Source organism: Pan troglodytes, chromosome 9 (genome assembly GCF_028858775.2).
Source record: "Pan troglodytes isolate AG18354 chromosome 9, NHGRI_mPanTro3-v2.0_pri, whole genome shotgun sequence".
Lineage (NCBI taxonomy): Eukaryota > Metazoa > Chordata > Mammalia > Primates > Hominidae > Pan > Pan troglodytes.
Window position 1 is genome coordinate 120,455,094 of NC_072407.2, and position 20,234 is coordinate 120,475,327.

At 44.7% G+C, this 20,234-nt stretch overlaps 2 protein-coding genes and 1 long non-coding RNA gene across 14 annotated transcripts in view; 2 read left to right on the forward strand and 1 right to left on the reverse strand.

The window, feature by feature from the left end:
* The window catches only part of KMT2A (lysine methyltransferase 2A), a 90,542-nt gene extending 74,533 nt beyond the window's left edge, over window positions 1-16,009 (forward strand). For 9 of the 12 annotated variants that reach the window (XM_054662738.2, XM_054662739.2, XM_054662740.2 and 6 more), the window contains 6 exons: window positions 1,102-1,176; window positions 8,791-8,969; window positions 9,134-9,237; window positions 9,978-10,061; window positions 10,464-10,593; window positions 11,073-13,098. In XM_054662738.2, the coding sequence (XP_054518713.1) occupies window positions 1,102-1,176; window positions 8,791-8,969; window positions 9,134-9,237; window positions 9,978-10,061; window positions 10,464-10,593; window positions 11,073-11,348 (848 nt within the window). In that variant the 3' untranslated portion in view covers window positions 11,349-13,098. Of the gene's footprint in view, window positions 1-1,101; window positions 1,177-8,790; window positions 8,970-9,129; window positions 9,238-9,977; window positions 10,062-10,463; window positions 10,594-11,072 lie in introns of all 12 variants that reach the window. The other 3 variants (XM_063783445.1, XM_063783446.1, XM_063783442.1) reach the window with 1 other exon arrangement.
* On the reverse strand, window positions 1,067-10,490 carry LOC107967231 (uncharacterized). Its single transcript, XR_001707572.2, has 2 exons — window positions 10,442-10,490; window positions 1,067-1,251 (listed from the first exon to the last, which is right to left on the reverse strand). It is a non-coding gene; the product is annotated as an uncharacterized LOC107967231 (long non-coding RNA).
* A 458-nt stretch (window positions 16,010-16,467) lies between the features above and the next one.
* On the forward strand, window positions 16,468-20,187 carry TTC36 (tetratricopeptide repeat domain 36). The gene is made up of 3 exons (XM_009424260.5): window positions 16,468-16,790; window positions 17,781-17,969; window positions 19,848-20,187. Exons 1-3 carry the CDS (start codon window positions 16,535-16,537, stop codon window positions 20,108-20,110), a joined length of 708 nt encoding a protein of 235 aa, XP_009422535.3. The 5' UTR covers window positions 16,468-16,534; the 3' UTR covers window positions 20,111-20,187.
* Window positions 20,188-20,234: the final 47 nt, after the last annotated feature.

The following is a 20,234-nucleotide window of genomic DNA, read 5'->3' on the forward strand; positions in this document are numbered from 1 at the left end:
ATAAATAGAAGATTCTATTAAAGGAGAAAGTGGAATTTGGGTTAGGCAAAGAAGAATGCAGGGCTCTCTAGGAAGAAGAAGGGAGGTAAGCAAAGTTAGAAAGGCAGGATTGCATTTGGTGGGTTTAGAGTAGTGTCAGGTGAGATGGCATTGAAATCCATGTGAGGTAGTAGTGAAAGAGAAAATTGGGAAGGTGGACAGGGCACAGGTTTTAGAGGGCTTTCAGTGCCAAACCTTGAGGACTTTGAAAACTTGAGGGAGTGAATAGAAGCAGAATTTCAGGAAACATAATGTGATAAGCTCTCTATATGAGACAGATTGAGCATGAACTGGAGATGCTCAAAGACGAGAGTTTACTAATGAGAGTATTGCTAGAGTAGAGATGTCTGGTAATAAAGCCAACATTTGGTAGGAAAAGAAAGGAAAGGAAAGAAGAATGAGTACACTTGGTAGAATATGGAGAGGGGAGAGTCAAAGATGACCCTAAAGATTCAGGCCTGGGTGACTAAAACAAAAGATAATGCATGGAGAACAAAGGAGATAAGTAAGGAGTATGGGGGCTCCACAGAAGACATTGATGTGGAGTGATGTAAGAAATCCATGTGGAAATGCCTAGCAGACAGGAAAAGATCACAGAATCTTGGGTTAGAGCTGGAAGGAACTGTAAGGATTTTCTAGTTCTGCCTCTTAACTTTAAGGAACAGAGAGGTTATGATCTTCCCACAGTCCTGGTTAAATCATTATTACTAGTGCTGTTTTGATTAGGGGTACGGGGAACATAATAGTACCAAACATTCAGGTGTGAGACCCAGACTTACATCAAGGGATGTGAATGCGTTGGGGATTCAGAGTTCATTTCGGAAGGTCCTTAGTGCTTCTGTGTCCTCCAACAGAAAGAAGCCCTGCTGGGGAGTGTACCTTTTCGGCTCCTTTCACATGTAATGAACTGATTTAAACTCTAAGAAAAATATCAAAACACTGCTCTAGGAGGGCAAGTGTTCACACTGTAGGGATTCTAAGCAGTGCTTGTGCACATCATTGGTGTTAAGAAGGGTTTACATGCATATTTTCTGGCTTATGGTTTTATTTATTTCCTTTCAGATGCCTGGAAGTCATTGACAGATAAAGTCCAGGAAGCTCGATCAAATGCCCGCCTAAAGCAGCTCTCATTTGCAGGTAATGGCTGGAGGTGTTATTCCACTCCTGTCTCAGAATATTATGGTAAATTGTTCGCCTAAGGCAGAGTTGATTCTGTGAAAAAAAAATCAGTTAAAAATTTTTTTCACAGCTTTATTGAGATTTAATTCATATACCATACAGTTCACCCATCTAAAGCATACAATTCAGTGGTTTTTAATATATTCAGAGTTGTATAACCACCACTACTCTATAATTCTATAACATTCTCGTCATCCCTAAAAGAAACCCCCTATTCATTAGCAGTCATTCCTCAGCCCCTGGCTACCACAAATCTACTTTCTGTCTCTATGTATTTGATTATTCTGGACATTTCATATAAATGAAATCAGACAATATGTAGCCTTTTGTGACCGTCTTCTTTCACTCAACAGAATGCTTTCCAGGTTCTTCCCTTCTGTTACATCTTCCCTTCCACATCAGTACTTCATTCCTTTTTATTGCCAAATATTCCATTGTGTAGATATACCATATGTTGCTTATCCATTCATTAGTCAGTGGACATTTGGGTTTTTTCTATTTTCTGCTACAAATAATGTTGCCACAAATATTCATGTTCAAGTTATTGTGTAGACATGTTTTTATTTTTTTTCAGTATATACCTCAGAGTGGAATGGCTGGGTCATATGGTAACTCTTTAACTTTTTGAAGTACTGCCAGGTTTTTTTTCCAAAGTGGCTATACCATTTTACATTTCCACCTGCAATGCACGAGTGTTCGCATTTCTCCACCTTTGCCAACACTTACCTGTTTTTTGGTTTTTTTTTTTATTTTAGACATTGTAGTGTGAAATGATATCTTTTCTTAAAGTTGAAATCATTTACCATTGGTATTAGACTTCATATTAAATTTAGGCAGCATACAAACTTAATAATACACTTGTTTTGAGCAAACACTAAAGATTTTAATCAGTGGATGCTGTGGCTCACACCTGTAATCCCAACACTTTGGGTGACCAAGGCAGAAGGATCATTTGAGGCCAGGAGTTCAAGACCAGCCTGGGCTTCATACAGAGAATACATCTTTACAAAAAATAAAAATATATATTAGCCGGCACCGTGGCATGCACACCTGTACTCCCAGCTACTCTGGAGGCTGAGGCAGGAGGATCACTGGAGCCTAGGAGTATGAGACTGTATTAAGCTATGATCTTAGCACTGCACTCCAGCCTGGACGACAGATAAATACTTTGTCGCAAAAAAAAAAAAAAGAAGAAGAAGAAGGATTTAATTAAGCTAAGGTAGAACCTTCCATTGACTTTGTTTTATCCATATCTACCTCTCCTACCTCCTTTCAGATTGCTCCTGGAAAGGTGGGCGAATGGGTACTTACAGGAATTTTAACTTTTTTTTTTTTTAGGAATTTAATTTTATCAGTGATGTTCTTCCTTTAAGAGGGAAGGGAAGGAAAATGTTTGGATGCACTTTAGAAAATACTAACATTTGTTCATTTTATGTGACAGGTACATGCATGGCTATTATAACACCCTGTGTATTTTTTTATACTTAAAATTTTTCAGAACTTTTTTAATTAAAAAAAAAGAGAAAAAGACCCAACAGGCAGTTTATCTCCCACAAAATACAAATGGCCCATAGCATGAAAGGGTACTCAATCTCAGCTGGACACAGTGGCTCACACCTGAATTCCAACATCTTGGGAGGATTGTTTGAGTCTAGGAGTTCAAGACCATCCTGGGCAATAGAGTGAGACCTCATCTCTATAAAAAAAAAAAATTGTTTAAATTAGGCAGGCATGATGGCTCATGCCTGTGGTCCCAGCTACTTGGGAAGCTGATGTGGGAGGAGCACATTGAGCCTGGGAGGTCAAGCCTACAGTGAGCCAAGATTATGGCACTGCACTCCAGCCTGGGTGACAGAACAAGACCCTGTCTCAAAAAAAAAAAAAAAAAGAAAAAGAAAAAAAAGTCTTGCTCATAATTTTTAAAATTCTACCCCAAAAATATAAGTCACATCCCTTTCTTTTTCTCTGACATATCCCTTGTTATTCTCTCATGCAATGTTAAAAAGCCCTATAACTGAGTCTCCTATCTCACCTCCTTGTACCCTCAGAGTCTCCAGAGGTGCCTCAGAATCTTACTATTGCCTACTAGTTACAGAGTACAATCTTCAACCCTTACGTATTTGTTATTAGTAAATATTTACTGACCACTTGTAAAATGCCTGGTACCATGTTAAACACAGGATACAGTCGCTGAGTAGCGACCTAGCCCTGCTCTTTGAGGTTTCCTGTCTACGGATCCTTACATGGCGAGGTCCTCTTCAGCCAGATTCATCTGTTCAGTCTCAGCTTTCCCCACTTCCCTCACTGCTCAAGATTCTTTGTTCTGCAGCCACACTACACTATTTACTGTTCCAGATCCATCCATGTGTCTTTTTTTTTTTTCTCCAAGACAGAGTCTTACTCTGTCACCCAGGCTGGAGTGCAGTGGCGTGATCTCGGCTCACTGCAACCTCCATCTCCCAGGTTCAGGTGATTTCTCCTGCTTCAGCCTCCTGAGTAGCTGGGACTACAGGCGCATGCTACCACACCCGGCTATTTTTTGTATTATTATTATTTTTTTATTATTATTATTATTTTTTTTTTTGAGACGGAGTTTCTTTCCTGTTGCCCAGGCTGGAGTGCAATGGCACAATCTCGGTTCACCGCAACCTCCACCTCCCGAATTCAAGCGATTCTCCTGCCTCAGCCTCCCGAGTAGCTGGGATTACAGGCATGTGCCACCATGCCTGGCTAATTTTGTATTTTTAGTAGAGTCAGGGTTTCTCCATCTTGGTAAGGCTGGTCTTGAACTCCTGACCTCAGGTAATCTGCCCGCCTCAGCCTCCCAAAGTGCTGGGATTACAGGCGTGAGCCACCACGCCCGGCCTAATTTTTGTATTTTTAGTAGAGACGGGGTTTCACCGTGCTGGCCAGGCTACTCTAGAACTCCTGAGCTTGTGATCTGCCCACCTCGGCCTCCCAAAGTGCTGGGATCACAGGCGTGAGCCACTGCGCCCGGCCCATCCATGTGTCTTAAAGTGTAGCCTGTAGGTGTGAATCAGAATCCCTGGGCTTGGAGCTGAGAAAGCTGAATTTTTAACATGTGCCCCCAAGCAATTCTTATTACTTACCCTAAATGTGCTTTCATATCAGCATAACATGGTTGATGCAGTTCCCTCCACCAGGACCTACTTCCTCCATCTACTCTCTTCCCTCCAAATTCCCTGGTTTACACAACAAACTCCTGTTAATCCTTTAAGACTTTGCTCAAGGTCACCTCTTTAACCTTTTTTGATCATTCTTCCTGTGCCTAAGGAAATCCCAACTCTTAACTGATTTAAAGAGTGAGATAATTTATCATCTTATATAACAGAAAGTCCAGAGGTAGGACAGACGTCAGGATTGATTGGTACAGGAGCTTGCAATGTCATCAAATACCTAGATTCTTTTCTTCTTTCCACTTTACGATCTATAGTAAAACTTCATCTTCAAGCTGATAGCAAATGGCTGCAGCAGTTCCCACAATAACATTCAGTCATCACAGTGTTCAGAGGAACAGGAGAGGCTTAGGAACAAATGGACATCTCACAGACCAGAATTTGGTACCATGTCCATTTCTTTTTCTGTCCTTTTTTTTTTTTTTTTTTTTTTTTTTTTGTGACAGGGTCTCACTTTGTTGCCCAGGCTGGAGTGTAGTGGTGCAATCTTGGCTCACTGCAACCTCCGCCTCCCGGGTTCAAGCAATACTCCTGCCTCAGCCTCCCGAGTAGCTGGGACTACAGGTACACGCCACCACACCCGGCTAATTTTTGTATTTTAGTAGAGACGGGGTTTCACCATGTTGGCCAGGATGGTCTTGAAGTTCTGACCTCAGGTAATCCACCCACCTTGGCCTCCCAAAGTGCTGAGATTACAGGCATAAGCCACTGTGCCCAGCCCCATGTCCATTTCTAAGCCAGTCTCTGGCAAAGGGACTGGGATTCCCAGGATTGTCTTAGATTAATCATCTGGGGTGGAAGGTTTAACCTGGAGGTTAACCACAATGACCCTTGTGTTCCCCAATCCAAAACCTGTCCATTATTCTCCATTTCCAGTGCTGCCACCTTGTCCTTACCCTCATGCCCTTGTATTCTAGTGGTGTATATGTATATGTAAGTACCATGAAGAAGATAACATGGGGAAATGAAATAGAGAGTGACACAGAGGTGGGTAGTTGGTGGCAGGAAATCTGGAATCTCTTGATGAGGCAACATTTGAGCTTAGACCTGAGTGATGATGAGAAGAAGCCAATCATGCATATACATAAAGCGAAAGTCCTCGAGGCAAGCTAGAAGGCTGAGGAAGGAGAGTTTGAGCTTATAGTGTGCCAAGATCATACCTGTGAATAGCCACGGCACCAGCTGAGCAACAGTGAAACTCTCTCTTAAAAAAAATTAAATTAAATTAACTATGTTTTCTAAAGTCCTGACACAGAGGAAACAGCAGATGAAAAAGTCCTGAAGTGGGAATATCTTTGATGTGTTTATTGTCTGTCTCTTCCATGAAGTAAAAGCTCTATGAATACAGGTACCTTGCCTGTCTTGCTCACCTGTAAGTTCCTAAGGTCCTGTCTGGCACAGTGGAAAGATGGAAAGAGTGCCTGGGATATTTTAGGTGTGCAGTAAATATTTATTGAATGAATAAATGAGTCTCCCACAAGCAGAACAGATTGTTCCTTCTTAAGAGTTCCCATAGTACTTTATATTATACCTTAATTTGGACACCTGCACGTTGCATGGTTTGTATACGTCTCTGCCTTCCTCTGCTGTGAGCTCCTTAAGAACAGACGGGGGCCCACACATAATGCATCTTTGTTTTCCCATTATCAACACAACATTAATCTCATTGTAATCTCTCTGGTGAGTGAGAGTTGAACATTCAGCGTACATATTAAAAGGAACTTTCTGTGAAAATATACTTGAGTATGTAGTATGTTTTTCAATGTCTTTTTTTTTTAACCTAAGAATTCACAGCTATCTAGAACTTCCAGGAAAAAATTATTAAGGAAAATTAGTGGTCTGTAGAAAAAAGAGTTTGCCAGCCGGGCACGGTGGCTCACGCCTGTAATCCCAGCACTTTGGGAGGCCGAGGCGGGCAGATCACGAGGTCAGGAGATCAAGACCATCCTGGCTAACACAGTGAAACCCCGTCTCTACTAAAAAATACAAAAAATTAGCCAGGCGTGGTGGCGGGCGCCTGTAGTCCCAGCTACTCGGGAGGCTGAGGCAGCAGAATGGTGTGAACCCGGGAGGCAGAGCTTGCAGTGAGCCAAGATCGCACCACTGTACTCCAGCCTGGGCGACAGGGTGAGACTCCGTCTCAAAAAAAAATAAAAATAAAAATAAAAAAGAAAAGAAAAAAGAGTTTGCCATTGCCTTATATGGCTTAAGTTCTTATCTTATAGAGTTGTGTTACATAGTGTTACATACTTAAGCCAAATTCTTAAGGGACCAACAGTTGTGATCATAAGAATGTCACTTATCTGGGGCCAGTGCAGTGGCTCACACCTGTAATCCTACCTAGCAAGTTGGGAGGCCAAGGAAGGAGGATCACTCGAGGCCAGGAGTTCAAGATCAGCCTGGGCAACACAGTAAGACCCTGTCTCCACAAGAAATTTAAAAATTAGCCAAACACAGTGGCATATATGCCTGTAGTCCCAGCTACCTGGGAGGCTGAGGCAGGAGCAGCTTGAGCCCAGAAATTCAAGGTTACAGTGAGCTATGATCATGCTACTGCACTCCAGCCTGGGCAACAAAGTGAAACCTGTCTCTTAGAAAAAGAATATTGCTTATCTAGAGACAGCGTTCTTTTTGTTTGTTTGTTTGTTTGTTTGTTTTTGAGATGAGGTCTCACTCTGTTGCCCAAGCTGGAGTGCAGTGGCGTGATCATCTGCTTTTTCATCTGCTATTTCCTCTGCACCAGGACATTACACCAAGGTTACATCTCTAAATATGCTTCATAATGCAAACTGTATGTCTGTTGGAATTGCATATGTGCAATTGCAGTCCTAATACAATTACACTTATGAAATGGATACCTGATCCAAAATTAACACCATTACTGTTTCTATATCTATTAATAATACCAAACCAGTATTCGTAAATGAAATAATATTGTTTACTTAATAAAAATATAAAGAACATTAGCTATTTGCTAGTGTCAAAAAGAAGTGTGGCAGTTGTAATTGTGCCCTGTCCCTTTAATGGAAAAAGCCAAATAATTTTAAAATGAAAGCCTTTCACCATCAATGCCAGCAGACTTATATAAATGTTGTTTTCATAAAATAAAAATAAATAAAAAATGCTCATTAACAGCATGAGACGGTGAGTAGAACAAAGCAGCTACTGAGTGTATTACTCCACACATTCATCATAACAACACAAGAGTTCTGTGTTAGGGGTGTATTAACATTGCTTTTAAACTTTAGTGAGGCTGGCTGGGTGCTGTGGCTCACACCTGTAATCCCAGCACTTTGGGAAGCTGAGGCAGGTGGATCACCTGAGGTCAGGAGTTTAAGACCAGCCTGGCCAATATGGTGAAACCTTGTCTCTACTAAAAATACAAAAAAATTAGCTGGGCATGGTGACGTGCCCCTGTAGTCCCAGCTACTTGGGAGGCTGAGGCAGGAGAATTGCTTGAACCCAGGAGGTGGAGTTGTAGCGAGCTGAGATCGGACCACTGCACTCCAGCCTGGGTGACGGAGTTAGAGTCTGTCTCAAAAAAAAAAAAAAAAAAAAAAGCCGGGCGCGGTGGCTCACACCTGTAATCCCAGCATTTTGGAAGGCCAAGGCGGGTGGATCACGAGGTCAGGAGATCGAGACCATCCTGGCTAACACGGTGAAACTCCGTCTCTACTAAAAATACGAAAAAAATTAGCCAGGCGTGGTGGCGGCGCCCGTAGTCCCAGCTACTCGGGAGGCTGAGGCAGGAGAATGGCGTGAACCCGGGAGATGGAGCTTGCAGCGAGCTGAGATCATGCCACTGCACTCCAGCCTGGGTGGCAGAGCGAGACTCCATCTCAAAAAAAAAAAAAAAAAAAAATTAAACTTTAGTGAGGTATCTGGGGGAACATAAGCTTATAGAACCTAGCTAATCCATTCCTAGATGGATTATATTTGTAGTTATGCAGTCCAGAGTTCATATCTTGTCAAATCATGTAGCCTTGGGAGTGTTACATCAGTTCTCTAAGCCTGTTTGCTCACCTGAAAATGAAGCTAGTAATTCCTGCCCTGTGTGGTCATTATGAGCACGAAATGAAATAACACGTGTATATAGCATTAGCATATAGCATTTCTGTGTAATACAGCAAAATAGTCCATAGTTTGGTGGCATGCTTTTTTCACTTAGCCGTCTATCACAAACATTTTCCATATTGATAGATCTGTATCAGCATCATTTTAATGGCTATCTGATGCTAATTTCGAGCTAATATGTACTATAATTCACCCTGGAGCAGCCTCTGGCAGAGTGACTGTAGCATAGGCATTTCTGTAGGACCATGCTGTTTCCTGTTGACTGCGCTCCTCACTGCCCTGGTGCTTCTGATTCTTCTAGGTGTTAACGGTTTGAGGATGCTGGGGATTCTCCATGATGCAGTTGTGTTCCTCATTGAGCAGCTGTCTGGTGCCAAGCACTGTCGAAATTACAAATTCCGTTTCCACAAGCCAGAGGAGGCCAATGAACCCCCCTTGAACCCTCACGGCTCAGCCAGGGCTGAAGTCCACCTCAGGCAAGTTCCCTTCTTTTCTGTCAGCAGTTTTGGGTCTCGATTTTCTTATCTCATGACACTGTCATCTTCCCACATACCCTTTGAGATTTCCAGTTTTAATGCCATCATCCTTTACTGCTTTATTAAAGCATTTCTCTAAATATGTTTTAATCTTTTGGCCCCAGGAAGTCAGCATTTGACATGTTTAACTTCCTGGCTTCTAAACATCGTCAGCCTCCTGAATACAACCCCAATGATGAAGAAGAGGAGGAGGTACAGCTGAAGTCAGCTCGGTAAGTCTTGAGTGGGGAGCAGTCATTAGAAACTGCTTTCCCTCTCCTCCAGCTGGTCAGGGCACTACGTAGGAATTTGTTTGCATCAGAATTTCCTGGATAAGATTTAAAAGGACTGAAAACCATTTGTGTTGAAGTAGCAGTAGGTGCCTGGTAAGGAGTGAGGAATATAAGGTACAGAAGAGAAATTCAAAGAACTGTAAGATGCCTGTTTTCTTTAATGATAGTATACCCTGTCAGCTTTGGTTGTACCACCATAGTTGTCATGGTCAGAAAGTACTATGTATACTAAAAATGGGACTCATTGGCCAGGCACAGTGGCTCATGCCTGTAATTCCAGCACTTTGGAAGCCTCCGAGGCGGACAGATCATGAGGTCAGGAGTTCGAGACCAGCCTGACCAACATAGTGAAACCCCATCTCTACTAAAAATACAACAATTAGCCCGGCGTGGTGGTGCGCGCCTGTAGTCCCACCTACTCAGCAGGCTGAGGCAAGAGAATCGCTTGAACCCAGGAGGCGGAGGTTACAGTGAGCCGAGATCGCACCACTGGACTCCAGCCTGGGCGACAGAGCGAAACTCCATCTCAAAAAAAAAAAGGGGGGGGCTCATTTTATAAGGCACTTGTTCAGTTTGGCATTAAACAAAGAGTGTACTAATTGTCTCTAGGAACCTTCGATTCAAGACTCAAAACATTATTTCCTGAAAAAAATTCGTTAATAGTATGTCTTATCTCTTAGGAGGGCAACTAGCATGGATCTGCCAATGCCCATGCGCTTCCGGCACTTAAAAAAGACTTCTAAGGAGGCAGTTGGTGTCTACAGGTATGGCTAAAATTCTAGAAAGAATTACAGAAAACGAATGCAGTTTTTCAAAATCAAAGCAGACCAAATGCTGGAGTGACCTTCCTCACTCAGTAAGTGAGGATTTTACGGACACTATTTATTGACCCTCATATCCTGGGATCCTGCACCTCCTTGTGTTGAACAAGGACTTTAACATAATAAGCATTAAAATATTGCTGCTTCCAGCGGGTCGCAGAATGGAAATAACTTTTATCTTTGGCCATGTGTTAGATGGCCAAATCAAGTGGGTCCAAATTTTTATTTTCTCAAGTATATGTCCCTCCTGGGGAACTAACAGACCAGGAGAACTTATTCATGTATTCATGCACTTAACCTTACTTGCAAAATTTGTGTCTGACCTCTTTTCCGTCTTTGTCCTAGGTCTCCCATCCATGGCCGGGGTCTTTTCTGTAAGAGAAACATTGATGCAGGTGAGATGGTGATTGAGTATGCCGGCAACGTCATCCGCTCCATCCAGACTGACAAGCGGGAAAAGTATTACGACAGCAAGGTAAGTCTCCCACTTGCACTCACACAGTTCTTTTGTTTTGCTGTAGAAAGGGACCAGTATGACCCCTGGATCACAAAAGAAATAGGGTATGTTATCAATTCAAAGACCTTTCTTAAAAAAATAAACTCTGAAATTTGTGAGGGGCCCAGTAAAAATACAGAATCCACTCTGAGGATTAGTACAGAAAGTTGCTCTTAGAAGGTTTGTCTGAGTGGCTCCTAGTATCAGAAGCAAATAGCTATACAAGTTTTAGGTTTCTCTTTCCTGCAGAGACGTTAGAAACCTCTAGACTAGTGGCCTGTAATCTAGGAAATCCTCGTGGAAGCATCTTGAAAGATAGTACTGGGAGAAATCTGGAAATTTTACTAGAAGAAACTTTCTCAGCGGCTATAGGTAACATCAAGAGAAGATTGGGACATGTTCTTAAAGCTGAGTTTATAAGAAATGACAAGTTCTTCTCCCTTCTTCTGCATGTGCAGGGCATTGGTTGCTATATGTTCCGAATTGATGACTCAGAGGTAGTGGATGCCACCATGCATGGAAATGCTGCACGCTTCATCAATCACTCGTGTGAGCCTAACTGCTATTCTCGGGTCATCAATATTGATGGGCAGAAGCACATTGTCATCTTTGCCATGCGTAAGATCTACCGAGGAGAGGAACTCACTTACGACTATAAGTTCCCCATTGAGGATGCCAGCAACAAGCTGCCCTGCAACTGTGGCGCCAAGAAATGCCGGAAGTTCCTAAACTAAAGCTGCTCTTCTCCCCCAGTGTTGGAGTGCAAGGACGCGGGGCCATCCAAAGCAACGCTGAAGGCCTTTTCCAGCAGCTGGGAGCTCCCGGATTGCGTGGCACAGCTGAGGGGCCTCTGTGATGGCTGAGCTCTCTTATGTCCTATACTCACATCAGACATGTGATCATAGTCCCAGAGACAGAGTTGAGGTCTCGAAGAAAAGATCCATGATCGGCTTTCTCCTGGGGCCCCTCCAATTGTTTACTGTTAGAAAGTGGGAATGGGGTCCCTAGCAGACTTGCCTGGAAGGAGCCTATTATAGAGGGTTGGTTATGTTGGGAGATTGGGCCTGAATTTCTCCACAGAAATACGTTGCCATCCTCAGGTTGGCCCTTTCCCAAGCACTATAAGTGAGTGGGTCAGGCAAAGCCCCAAATGGAGGGTTGGTTGGATTCCTGACAGTTTGCCAGCCAGGCCCCACCTACAGCGTCTGTCGAACAAACAGAGGTCTGGTGGTTTTCCCTACTATCCTCCCACTCGAGAGTTCACTTCTGGTTGGGAGACAGGATTCCTAGCACCTCCGGTGTCAAAAGGCTGTCATGGGGTTGTGCCAATTAATTACCAAACATTGAGCCTGCAGGCTTTGAGTGGGAGTGTTGCCCCCAGGAGCCTTATCTCAGCCAATTACCTTTCTTGACAGTAGGAGCGGCTTCCCTCTCCCATTCCCTCTTCACTCCCTTTTCTTCCTTTCCCCTGTCTTCATCCCACTGCTTTCCCATGCTTCTTTCTGGTTGTAGGGGAGACTGACTGCCTGCTCAAGGACACTCCCTGCTGGGCATAGGATGTGCCTGCAAAAAGTTCCCTGAGCCTGTAAGCACTCCAGGTGGGGAAGTGGACAGGAGCCATTGGTCATAACCAGACAGAATTTGGAAACATTTTCATAAAGCTCCATGGAGAGTTTTAAAGAAACATATGTAGCATGATTTTTTAGGAGAGGAAAAAGATTATTTAAATAGGATTTAAATCATGCAACAACGAGAGTATCACAGCCGGGATGACCCCTGGGTCCCATTCCTAAGACATGGTTACTTTATTTTCCCCTTGTTAAGACATAGGAGACTTAGTTTTTAAACGGTCAGTGTCCAGTTGAAGGCAGAACACTAATCAGATTTCAAGGCCCACAACTTGGGGACTAGACCACCTTATGTTGAGGGAACTCTGCCACCTGCGTGCAACCCACAGCTAAAGTAAATTCAATGACACTACTGCCCTGATTACTCCTTAGGATGTGGTCAAAACAGCATCAAATGTTTCTTCTCTTCCTTTCCCCAAGACAGTGTCCTGAACCTGTTAAATTAAGTCATTGGATTTTACTCTGTTCTGTTTACAGTTTACTATTTAAGGTTTTATAAATGTAAATATATTTTGTATATTTTTCTATGAGAAGCACTTCATAGGGAGAAGCACTTATGACAAGGCTATTTTTTAAACCGCGGTATTATCCTAATTTAAAAGAAGATCGGTTTTTAATAATTTTTTATTTTCATAGGATGAAGTTAGAGAAAATATTCAGCTGTACACACAAAGTCTGGTTTTTCCTGCCCAACTTCCCCCTGGAAGGTGTACTTTTTGTTGTTTAATGTGTAGCTTGTTTGTGCCCTGTTGACATAAATGTTTCCTGGGTTTGCTCTTTGACAATAAATGGAGAAGGAAGGTCACCCAACTCCATTGGGCCACTCCCCTCCTTCCCCTATTGAAGCTCCTCAAAAGGCTACAGTAATATCTTGATACAACAGCTTCTCTTCTTTCCCGCCTCTCTCCTTTCCGGCGCAACTTCCAGAGTGGTGGGAGACGGCAATCTTTACATTTCCCTCATCTTTCTTACTTCAGAGTTAGCAAACAACAAGTTGAATGGCAACTTGACATTTTTCCATCACCATCTGCCTCATAGGCCACTCTTTCCTTTCCCTCTGCCCACCAAGTCCTCATATCTGCAGAGAACCCATTGATCACCTTGTGCCCTCTTTTGGGGCAGCCTGTTGAAACTGAAGCACAGTCTGACCACTCACGATAAAGCAGATTTTTCTCTGCCTCTGCCACAAGGTTTCAGAGTAGTGTAGTCCAAGTAGAGGGTGGGGCACCCTTTTCTCGCCGCAAGAAGCCCATTCCTATGGAAGTCTAGCAAAGCAATACGACTCAGCCCAGCACTCTCTGCCCCAGGACTCATGGCTCTGCTGTGCCTTCCATCCTGGGCTCCCTTCTCTCCCGTGACCTTAAGAACTTTGTCTGGTGGCTTTGCTGGAACATTGTCACTGTTTTCACTGTCATGCAGGGAGCCCAGCACTGTGGCCAGGATGGCAGAGACTTCCTTGTCATCATGGAGAAGTGCCAGCAGGGGACTGGGAAAAGCACTCTACCCAGACCTCACCTCCCTTCCTCCTTTTGCCCATGAACAAGATGCAGTGGCCCTAGGGGTTCCACTAGTGTCTGCTTTCCTTTATTATTGCACTGTGTGAGGTTTTTTTGTAAATCCTTGTATTCCTATTTTTTTTTAAACAAAAAAAAAAACTTAAGCTGCATTTGTTACTGAAATGATTAATGCACTGATGGGTCCTGAATTCACCTTGAGAAAGACCCAAAGGCCAGTCAGGGGGTGGGGGGAACTCAGCTAAATAGACCTAGTTACTGCCCTGCTAGGCCATGCTGTACTGTGAGCCCCCTCCTCACTCTCTACCAACCCTAAACCCTGAGGACAGGGGAGGAACCCACAGCTTCCTTCTCCTGCCAGCTGCAGATGGTTTGCCTTGCCTTTCCACCCCCTAATTGTCAACCACAAAAATGAGAAATTCCTCTTCTAGCTCAGCCTTGAGTCCATTGCCAAATTTTCAGCACACCTGCCAGCAACTTGGGGGGATAAGCGAAGGTTTCCCTACAAGAGGGAAAGAAGGCAAAAACGGCACAGCTATCTCCAAACACATCTGAGTTCATTTCAAAAGTGACCAAGGGAATCTCCGCACAAAAGTGCAGATTGAGGAATTGTGATGGGTCATTCCCAAGAATCCCCCAAGGGGCATCCCAAATCCCTGAGGAGTAACAGCTGCAAACCTGGTCAGTTCTCAGTGAGAGCCAGCTCACTTACAGCTTTGCTGCTAGAACCTGTTGTGGCTGCATTTCCTGGTGGCCAGTGACAACTGTGTAACCAGAATAGCTGCATGGCGCTGACCCTTTGGCCGGAACTTGGTCTCTTGGCTCCCTCCTTGGCCACCCACCACCTCTCGCACAGCCCCTCTGTTTTTACACCAATAACAAGAATTAAGGGGGAAGCCCTGGCAGCTATACATTTTCAACCAGACTCCTTTGCCGGGACCCAGCCCGCCACCCTGCTCGCCTCCGTCAAACCCCCGGCCAATGCAGTGAGCACCATGTAGCTCCCTTGATTTAAAAAAAATAAAAAATAAAAAAAAAAAAGGAAAAAAAAATACAACACACACACAAAAATAAAAAAAAATATTCTAATGAATGTATCTTTCTAAAGGACTGACGTTCAATCAAATATCTGAAAATACTAAAGGTCAAAACCTTGTCAGATGTTAACTTTTAAGTTCGGTTTGGGATTTTTTTTTTTAATAGAAATCAAGTTGTTTTTGTTTTTAAGGAAAAGCGGGTCATTGCAAAGGGCTGGGTGTAATTTTATGTTTCATTTCCTTCATTTTAAAGCAATACAAGGTTATGGAGCAGATGGTTTTGTGCCGAATCATGAATACTAGTCAAGTCACACACTCTGGAAACTTGCAACTTTTTGTTTGTTTTGGTTTTCAAATAAATATAAATATGATATATATAGGAACTAATATAGTAATGCACCATGTAACAAAGCCTAGTTCAGTCCATGGCTTTTAATTCTCTTAACACTATAGATAAGGATTGTGTTACAGTTGCTAGTAGCGGCAGGAAGATGTCAGGCTCACTTTCCTCTGATTCCCGAAATGGGGGAACCTCTAACCATAAAGGAATGGTAGAACAGTCCATTCCTCGGATCAGAGAAAAATGCAGACATGGTGTCACCTGGATTTTTTTCTGCCCATGAATGTTGCCAGTCAGTACCTGTCCTCCTTGTTTCTCTATTTTTGGTTATGAATGTTGGGGTTACCACCTGCATTTAGGGGAAAATTGTGTTCTGTGCTTTCCTGGTATCTTGTTCCGAGGTACTCTAGTTCTGTCTTTCAACCAAGAAAATAGAATTGTGGTGTTTCTTTTATTGAACTTTTAACAGTCTCTTTAGTAAATACAGGTAGTTGAATAATTGTTTCAAGAGCTCAACAGATGACAAGCTTCTTTTCTAGAAATAAGACATTTTTTGACAACTTTATCATGTATAACAGATCTGTTTTTTTTCCTTGTGTTCTTCCAAGCTTCTGGTTAGAGAAAAAGAGAAAAAAAAAAAAAGGAAAATGTGTCTAAAGTCCATCAGTGTTAACTCCCTGTGACAGGGATGAAGGAAAATACTTTAATAGTTCAAAAAATAATAATGCTGAAAGCTCTCTACGAAAGACTGAATGTAAAAGTAAAAAGTGTACATAGTTGTAAAAAAAAGGAGTTTTTAAACATGTTTATTTTCTATGCACTTTTTTTTATTTAAGTGATAGTTTAATTAATAAACATGTCAAGTTTATTGCTGCACATGGTTAAGCTTCCTTTTGGCTTTGGTTGGAGAGGGTGGAGAAAAGCGGGAGGGGCATGGCCTGTGACCTGGTCACAAAGTACCTTCCACAGTCTTTTACTTTAAGGTGGCATCACTAAATTATTCCCTGTAGCCCACCTTCAGGTCCACTCCACACTGGCTCTCTTGACTATTTTCTTCCTTTATTCATCAGTGATGTATGTTCAGGACCTAATTAATTGTGGATATGAGGCAGGGTCAAGAGGACAAAGGAACAGGGCCTTTACCTTCTACATAGCTCCCCTGTTTTATCCAAGGAGGTTAAGTATTGATTTGTATCGATTTTCTCAACTGTGAATATAATAAACTGAAAGCATTTCAGGGAGAAGCTGGAGAGCACCTTCTCTTAGCTGCACTCCACCTTAAGGCTGAAGCTGGATTTGTTTACTGTTTCTCCTGGGGGCAGGGGCAGTTGAGAAATAACCAAATAGTCTGCCAAGCCAGGGTCAACCCTCCAGGCCACAGGTTGAGCAAATGCTACAGCCATGGACAGGGAGACACTCCTCATGAAGGGGTGGTCCTCATCCTTTCAGATCAACTTCCTGCTGGAGGCTCCACCCTCACCACGTCCCTCCCTCTTCTCTCATCTGGAGTCACCTTTTGGGATTTTGGAGTTGAGCACCATGGGGACTCCAAATGATCAGGCAGTGCTGCAGGCCATCTTCAACCCTGACACCCCATTTGGAGACATTGTTGGATTGGACCTCGGAGAGGAAGCAGAAAAGGAAGAACGAGAAGAAGGTAGGCATTTCATCTGGAGTGTAGCTCTGCACATAGGCTGGCCTGCTGGCCTCCCGAGGTAGCAGAGAGGGAGGTGGTTTTATAAGGCCCCTTGTTCCATGATTATGATTGAGATTGGAATCAGAGAGGTTGGCTGCTCCTTAGCGCACTGATGGGGGTTTGGTAAGAGATGTCCTGCCAAGAGGAGTAAGCTGGGGTTTGTCTCTCAATCCATCAGCTCTCATGCCTCTGAACTTACCACTTAATTGACTGTATGATCCAAGCTTAACTGCCAGGTGATGTTAAACTCTCACATTTTTGTCATAACAGAGAATACCACCACCAGAACAGAAGACTGAAATAAGGCAGGGCATGGTTGCTCAGTTGAGTGGTTCCAATATAGCAAGCACAACCAGTATCCGTTAAACACTGTCACAAGCCAAGCTCCAAACTAACTCTTCTGCAGTGAGTGCGTTCACTGGCTTTTCCATTAGTCCCTAATGAAGGAGTTTTTGATCCTTTGTTTCTAGAGGAGTAAAGCCTACACCTTACTAACTCAGGCCGAAACGCAGAGGGATACGTCAGAAGTGATGTTCATGATCTGGGAATGTCATGGTGGCCTTTGCATAAGAGGCGGTGTAGTAGAGTAAAATGCAGACAGGAGCCAGAATGACCTGGGTTCAAATCCAAGCTCTGCAACGTATGGCCTGCTGAGGCCATACACAAAAAACTTGAGCAACTTCTTTAACAGATTGAGGAGTTTGGGCTTCATTTTCTTGGCAATGGGGAACCAACCAAGGCCCCTTCCCAGGTCTCTTGGAACTCAGGCAATGCTAGCTCCCAGCCTTAGTGACCTCATCTCCCCCTACCCCAAACACTGCAACTGACCCCTGCTGTGACCCATACCCAGTCAGCTCTGGCTCAGATCTCAGAATTCCAAAGCCTGAGGTGGCTTTTTCTTCTTGCTACCAACTGCACACCTGGCTTCTCCTGGCTCCTTCCCTGGCCCAGATGAAGTTTTCCCTCAAGCACAGCTGGAACAGTCCAAGGCCCTGGAGCTGCAGGGGGTGATGGCAGCAGAGGCTGGGGACCTCAGCACAGCCCTGGAGAGGTTTGGCCAAGCCATCTGCCTGCTGCCTGAGAGGGCTTCAGCCTACAACAACCGTGCCCAGGCCCGGCGACTCCAGGGAGACGTGGCAGGTAAGGGGAGATGCCCTGTATCCTCTGCAAAAAGGCCCACGGGAGGGCACAGACCAGAACTGAAGTGGCTGTGCGGCTGGGGTGGCCTTGCTAAACCCCTGTGGAGCCTGTCTTCTTACCTATAAGGTAGGAGTAGTATCAGGGGACCTGCTAATATCATGGGGCTAATGTGAAATTCAGAAGAGACTGCATTCCATTGATGAAGGAACAGTTAATGAGAGCCTACTATGTGGCAGTAGGCTGGTGCTGAGGACACTGAGATAAAAGGTATATGGATCACCAACATTTATATAGCAGTCACTATGTACCAGGCATTAATCACTTTACATACAAACTAGTAAATCAATCCTCACAACAACCCTAAAAAGTATGTACTATTGTTATCCCCAGTTTATAGATGAAGAAACTGAAGCATGAAGAGGCTAAGTAACTTGCCCACTATCATACAGTCAGGCAGCAGCAGAGCTGGGATGTCAGCCAGGTGGTAGGGCTCGAGTGTGTGCTCTTAATCCCCACATGATACTGCTCCTCGAAAAGCTCCCAGTCCAGGAGGCAGAGCAGACACATAATTCTGAGACCAGCAAAACAAGTTTGAGAGGGGTCAGCGTGGGACCTGTTCCCGAAGGGCGAGTTTTGAAGGATGAGTGGGAGTTAGTTGGTGGGTGGAGAAGGTACAGTCTGTAGAGGTCCAAAACTCCTGCTGCATTCAGGTTATTCTAATTAAGTGAAGACAATGGGACCATGCTGGGGACCAAAGATGAGGCTAATGTGAAGGTATAAACCACGGAAACCTAGTACTACTTGACTGTTAGGAGCAGTGGTGACACAGGTGCTCCCAGAACCAGCAATACCAGGCTAGGGAGTTTTGAGTCCACTCCAGGAACGATGGGAACCTCCCAGGAGCCCCTTATCCAGGCTTATGTGCCCCAGATCACTGGAGACAGCCTGCAGACCAAAACCCCAGAGAGATGCAGTGGTGATTCCAACTGGAGATTCCTCCAGACCAGCTCGTCTGAGGGAAACCAAGGAGTACTGCATTCTGAGTGCTTCTCCGGAGGCTCAGGCTCTTTGGGAGATTAGAGAACATGAGTGAATTGAAGCAGAGCCCGAAAGAAGCCAGCCTGGTGGACTTTAAGAAGGTGGCTGGCTGCCTGAAGTTCTGAGTTCAGAGTTCTGAGGCCCAACCCAAGTATTTTATGAGAATAATAAAAATAAAAATGGTGCAGGCCAGCTCTGGCTCCAGGACCAAGGAAATTAGATACATGGAGATAACCAAAGAATGATGAAAGGCAATCAGTCCAGGATACAGGGGAGAGAGAAGGTGTTCTAAAGAAAGCAATGGAAAAGAGAAAAGGGCCCTCAAAAGGAAAACAATGAGAAACTGTCTTGATTGTACTTTTAAGAAATGATTGTGCGGTTAATATTATTTTTTTGAACCCTGACATTCAGAGTCAGTCACCTGGCACATAGTGGATGCTTAATAACAGGTGTGGAATAAATTGGCTGCTACTTGCCCGGGCAGTGGGCCAGACTCATAAACATAGTGGCCATTCAGAATCCTGCAACGTTCATGTTTTCGTGTATCAGGGGTGGAAAATAATAGGAACAAGGCGAGACCTGGACTTCAGTCCCAGCTCTGCCACTAAGTGGCTTGGCTGTAGAGCCCTCGGCAAATCCTCTTAACTCTTCCACAGTCTTCATCTGTGTAATGGGAATAACGATCCGTACCTCTAGCAGGTGCGAAGCGGGTTGTAAATGGCCACGCCCGGGAGCCGCAAGGACCACGGTGATCCGCGCGGCCGCAGGTGGGCTGGGGCTCGGGCAAGGCCGCCCTGGCCTCCGCTGACCCCCGCCCCGCCCGTCTCGTCGGTCCCGCAGGCGCCCTGGAGGATCTGGAACGCGCGGTGGAGCTGAGCGGCGGCCGGGGCCGCGCCGCCCGCCAGAGCTTTGTGCAGCGCGGACTCCTGGCGCGGCTGCAGGGCCGAGATGACGACGCCCGCAAGGACTTCGAGAGGGCGGCACGGCTGGGCAGCCCCTTCGCGCGGCGCCAGCTGGTGCTGCTCAACCCCTACGCCGCGCTGTGCAACCGCATGCTGGCCGACATGATGGGGCAGCTGCGCCGCCCCCGCGACAGCCGCTGAGCGCCGCGGACCCGGGCGTCCGCGGGCGAGGGGACGGGACTGGGCCCTGAACCAATAAAGCCGTCGGGCCTCACCGACTCCGCCTGCTCCTGCGTCCTGCCCGCGCCCGGAGAGAAGGGCACTC